General features: G+C 37.5%; 1 protein-coding gene across 1 annotated transcript; it reads right to left on the bottom strand.

Moving 5' to 3' along the window:
- Nucleotides 1-1,326: 1,326 nt before the first annotated feature.
- LOC126380737 (uncharacterized) lies at nucleotides 1,327-4,836 on the bottom strand. The gene is made up of 2 exons (XM_050030336.1): nucleotides 4,239-4,836; nucleotides 1,327-2,433 (listed from the first exon to the last, which is right to left on the bottom strand). Exon 2 carries the CDS (start codon nucleotides 2,335-2,337, stop codon nucleotides 1,426-1,428), a length of 912 nt encoding a protein of 303 aa, XP_049886293.1. The 5' UTR covers nucleotides 2,338-2,433; nucleotides 4,239-4,836; the 3' UTR covers nucleotides 1,327-1,425.
- Between the last annotated feature and the right edge of the window lie 1,148 nt (nucleotides 4,837-5,984).

Below are 5,984 nucleotides of genomic sequence, written 5' to 3'. Positions count from 1 at the left end.
ATAATATCATTCTTGTTAAGAGGATGAAAAAACACGTAGAAGTGTACTTTAAAGAATTCAAACTTTCTACACAAAACAAAGATAAATATTTTATGAGCAAAAACAATGAAATTTTCGAATTAAAGGAAGTTATTGGTCATGACAATAAAATTACGCTACGTGTCATGAAAATTACCGGACTAAACAATGTGTTCGAAAAACCCGTCAAATCGTCCTACTTCAACATATACGTATAAAACACAGGCTAACCAGCAAATTGAAAAAAATGAATGTTTACCTTTAGAATGTGTGAAGTTTAAATATGTTTGTAACGAATATCAAAATGAGCTCTATTTCATACCATTGTTACATACCCTATCTATAAGCTAAATAAACATTAAATATTAAATTATAAGACTAGCTAATGTCATAAAGAAACAAAAGAAATATAAAATAACCGTTACTAGTATTTTTTTTTATTTTGCGCACGCACGCACGCACGCACGCACGCAAGCACACACACACACTTTTATATATATCGTGGCCATATCATAGAATTGATCATTTCATGAAATGATCGACCATTTCATGAAATGGTCGTATTTCATGAAATAGAACAACATTCGTTGGCCACATCATGATGTGGTTTGGCCAGATCAATGAACACAAAACGTTTAACGATATGACCAACTAAATGCATGATTACTTCATGATATGGCCAAACGTTAGCGATCATATCGTAAAATAGTAACATTATCCACCGGTAGTGGCGCTGGTGTCGCTTTGTTTATGTTTTGCATAATGGCGGCGGACAATTAGTGATTAAACGAACTTACCTGTATGTGAAGTTCAATCACAATTACTCGAAGAGCTTCGTTCGAAGATATTAGCATTATACACATGTAGTTTCACGTATAGACTCGCTATTGTACACTGAATTTAGGAGATAAACAAATCGAATTGTAAGGTAGATTTTTAAAAAAATCACTGACGTTATTTTACGCGCCTTTGTCATCATTTAGTTAGGAGAGATCTGAGCTATTGTTAAGTAGGTAGGTATATTTCATGACTAGGGTTGAGTTAGACTTCGTCTAACAGGGGGGGAGGGTTGCTAATATCTTCGAACGAAGCTCTTCGAGTAATTGTGATTGAACTTCACATACAGGTAAGTTCGTTTAATCACTAATTACACTCGAGCTTCGTTCTCGATATTAGCATTATACACATGTAGATGTTGAGATCACAAGCAGATTAGTCGTGAAATATTTTTCAAATTGGTACAATTGGAAATGAGGATGTGTGGTAATAATAAGTAGATTGATTATTATTGTAAATCTTGTTCTTTATTTAGCTACCAATAATAATATTGTAACATTAGTAATTAAGCATTATCTTATAATAATTTTGTAAATCTTAATCGGTTCTATGGAACGAAGAGTAAGTAAATTAACTCAAAATATTTCTAGCAAAATCAATCTCAGAAGATACATTGTTTGAAATTAATTTATTATAATATTTAGCGAATACTAAAGAGTTCGCACTCCACCCTGCAGTTTTTCGTATAGAATCCAGACTAACACCTAACTTAAGAGCTTTAGATGTAGCAGCATGTCGAGTGCTATGTGCACTAAAGACATTTGTATCAATGCCGCTGCTCGTTAATACGTTTTTAACCCATCTGCTTAGAGTCTGGGAGCAGACCGAGCGATGGGGTTTCCGAAATGATATGAATAAGGAGTTGGTGTTTTGACGTAATTGACGTGTTTTATTTAAATAGACATTTAACGTTTTCGCGGGGCATATTTCCGGTCGCTGCGAAAAATAAGGTAACGAGAGTACCGGTTGTTGGGAACCAACGCGCGATGTTTTTATTAAATCGGGTATTTTTATTATGAAACCAGAATCATTGTGCGTAATGTTTTCGGCTTTAATTAACGAAAATGTTTGAGCCCTATGCGCCGTTACGAGTGCAAATAGTGTAATCAATTTTTTACTAATCTTTTCTAAGTTTAGATCTTCATTTGGATACCAATTCGCTATGAAGTTTAGGACTTGATCAATGTCCCAGGTTAAATTATATTTAGGTAACGTAGGACGCAAATTGAACACACCTTTAAGAAATCTATTAATGAAATCATTATTTATTATTTTTTGACCAAGCAAGAGTGATAATGCAGAACGACAGCTATTTAGTGTGCCATATTTAGCACCTTCGTTATAAATGTGTGTTAGGAAACTGAGAACATTGGTCACTGAAGTATTATATGTGTTAAGATTATTTTGATGGCAGTAAGCAAACCATTTCTTTAGGCAAGTGTCATACTGTTTTATAGTGTTATTTGAAAGGGACGCTAACATAATGGTAATAGATGATGACGGAACTCCTCTTCTAAGAAACGCCGTCCTGATAGCATCCCGGCAACCAGGGAAACTTTCCGGTGTATTGCTCGATTGCTACAAGAAGAAATAATAAGGTCATCACTTGAGTTAAAAGTTAAAGGTTTCGCAATGAGTAAGCTTTTGAAAAGTGGGTACCAAGGCTGGCTAGGCCACCACGGTACCACTACAATTCCAGTTGCATAATCGTCAATTATTTTTCGTAGTGTTTTTAATATTACTGGTATTGGCGGGAAGGCATAGAAGTAAAATCCGGTCCACTTAAAAGTAAATGCATTTATAGCAAATGCGTCTGGGTCTCTATGCCATGAAGCATATACTTCACACTTGTGGTTTGTTCTACTAGCAAAGAGATCGATATTAGGGTTACCAAAGCAATTGATTATTTGATGAAATGCGTGTTGAGAAATCTCCCACTCGATATCAGGATGCGATTTGCGAGATTCGTTATCTGCTATTGTATTCTCAGAGGAACGAATGTAATCGGCATGCACAATTATTTGACGCGCTTCGCACCATTGCCATAACATTTTTGTAATGTTAGTTAAATGTGGATATTTTACTCCGCCCATCCGATTTATATACGATATTGCCGTAGTATTATCGATTCGCAAAAGGATTTGGCAACATGTATATTCATTTGCAAAGACCTTTAAGCCTAAGAAGGCGGCAAGTATTTCTAAGTAATTTATATGGTGTAACCTTTCAGTGTTTGACCAAGGTCCACCAGTACTTATATCCTTACACGCGGCCCCCCACCCCGTTGTTGAGGCATCTGTAAATACCTCCAAGGAATAATCGTCGCTTTTTATTTTACTAACAGAGTTGTCTATTACATTTAGCCACCAGTTAAAGTCTTGAGACAAGTGTTTCGGTAAGGACATAAATTTATCGTAATTTTCATCTATTTTTAGATTTAAAAACTTGCATCTCTCAAATTCCTTTGTATAGAGCCATCCGTAGTCTACGGCCTGGCATGCTGATGTCAATAATCCTAAAAAACGAGCGAATTCTCTAATTTTGCAGCCTCTCAACTGTGTGAATTTTTATAGTTCTTTTTTAATTTTTTGTCTTTTCTCGTCAGGTAAACTAACTTCGAATTTCCGGGAATCAATAATATTACCCAAGAATCTGCATGACTGAGAGGGAATTAATGAGCTTTTTTCTAAATTTATTATAAATCCCAAAGATTCTAGTAACTTTCGTGTGTTGTTCATATTATGTAAACATTCGTTATAGTCTCGACCGATTAATAGTAAATCGTCTAAATAAAAAGTCGACATATATCCCATCCACCTTAACAGTTTTGCTACAGGCTTCAAAATTTTTGTAAAAATATATGGGGCGGTATTTAATCCAAATGGTAGCACATTAAATTCGTATAAGTTTCCATTCCAGATAAACCGTAAGTATTTTCTTGAGTTAGGGTGAATTTTTACTAGAAAATAGGCATCCTTTAGGTCTATGGTACACATATAGCAGTTTTTTGATATTAACTTAAGGGCAGTTCTTAAATCTTCAAGTTTAAAGTGATGAGTACGTATAAATTTATTAAGTTGTTTTAAATTAAGTATAAGTCTTTGTTTGCCATTTGGCTTGGGGGTAAGAAATATACTAGATATAAATTGGTCACAACAAGGTGAACATAAAGATATTGCACCTGTTTGAAGGAGACTGTCTATCGATTCTTTAAATAATATTTTTTCCCCAATCGAATATATACGCTCTTTGGGGATAATTGTTTGTACGACTGGAGATGTAAACATTATTTCATAGCCAGATATCAATGATAGTATAACTGGATTATCGGTGATCATAGCCCATTGGTTATAAAAACGACTAAGTTGACCAGAATTTTTTACCGTATCTAGCGGCGTTGACGGCCCTGCGGCGGCGGACGCGACGACGTCCTGAAAGCGTTGTGCTGCGTCGGCGCCGTCGTCGCCGTCGTCTGCGTCCGATATGGAGCTGACTGTCGCGGCGTCTGACGCGCTCCCCTCGTCGATGGTGTTCCAGTCTGCTTGCGGATCGCGGGGGGAGCTCGGTAATTTAAAGGCCTGTTCTGTGTTTTTGCTGTCGTCTGTGATGTCGGATTCATCTTGGAAGCCGACCTTATATCGTCACCGGACTTGCTGATTGATTTTGCCGATTTTAGGGTTTCTGACAAATTAGAGCCGAAGAGCATTTCATCTATCTTTGTTTTTTGTAGCTGATCTTTCAGATCTTTTTTCACTGTGGCAAGAATGAAAAATCTTCTCAGAATAGAATCTCCGTGTTGAATATCTCCAAGTATACGAACCGTGTCCATTAATATCTTCAGAAGCTCAGGGTTTTTGTTTTCCGATGACAAGACCATAGTGATTGCGGCGCTGAGTGAAGACAAAGCGCAAGAAGTCATCTTCTGTTTTTTTTCTATGCCCTTGTCGCGCTTGGATTGACTTTCCACTAAGGAAGCTTGTATCTCCGGATTAAGGGTAGGAGCGTTCAAGAGCTTGCAGATACCGGGTATTAGATATTTATCTTTTATTTCTTTGCGGATCTCTTTAGAAAGGCCAGACGTAACAATATGGTTTAACCTTACGGCTAGATCCTTCTGGATATCAGGGCCGTATTCTTTTGTAAGAGTAGGGTCTACGCCCAAAATTTCCATGAGATCCGAATCCAGACTATTTTCAACTAGTTCATTTGTTTGTGGGGTGGACTCTAAAGTTAAGACAGGGTCGTTTTGTGGGACAGATTGAGACAAGGGTATATTTGGATGTGACTGGCCCGTTCCAGTAGACGAGCCCACAGGAGAGTCATCTCGCTGGGTGTTACTGCATAGGGGTGCGGCAGCGGCCGGCAGCACTGCGGTGACGACAGAACGTGGACGCTCGTCTATCACAGGTGAGTGGACTTCAGCAGTAACTAGCTGTACATCTGTGTCTTGTGGCATTTCAAGTGCAGCAAGTACTTCGTGCAGGAAGTGGAAAGCCCCATTTGGACAGTCCGATTTTCCATAGTTACATAAGTAGGTAAGTACCTCTTTGGTTTGGGAATGGAAAGCCCCTTTTTTGGACAGTCCGGCTCCCATTTTTTAATTAAGGATCCTGAGTAAAAACCTTTCTACCATAGAAAAACCAAAACAAAGGTGACCGTTTTTCACTGGCTACCCTGATAGGGTTAGGCGCGACTTGTCCGACTAAAAATATGTTATTTGTTCATTACTATACCGTAATCTAAGTTATTATCAAGTATGAATCACCAGGAGAACCACGCGGCGACTGCACATCGCTGTTCGACGAAACTGATTTAACGTATTTACGACGAGAAACACGTTTCATTTCTCGCTCCAATTTCTTGAATTTTTTTAGCTAAATGTTCAAAATCACTGTCACTATCCTTATTACGCTTCCTTTTAGGCATTTTTTACGAACACGTGCGCAATAGCGAAGCACTACACTGTGAATGATGACAAAGGCGCGTAAAATAACGTCAGTGATTTTTTTAAAAATCTACCTTACAATTCGATTTGTTTATCTCCTAAATTCAGTGTACAATAGCGAGTCTATACGTGAAACTACATGTGTATAATGCTAATATCGAGAACGAAGCTCGAGTGTAATAAT

Source organism: Pectinophora gossypiella, chromosome Z (genome assembly GCF_024362695.1).
Source record: "Pectinophora gossypiella chromosome Z, ilPecGoss1.1, whole genome shotgun sequence".
NCBI classification, from domain to species: domain Eukaryota; kingdom Metazoa; phylum Arthropoda; class Insecta; order Lepidoptera; family Gelechiidae; genus Pectinophora; species Pectinophora gossypiella.
The sequence above is the reverse complement of the archived record's forward strand: the minus strand, read 5'-3'. Positions and strand labels throughout refer to the sequence as shown.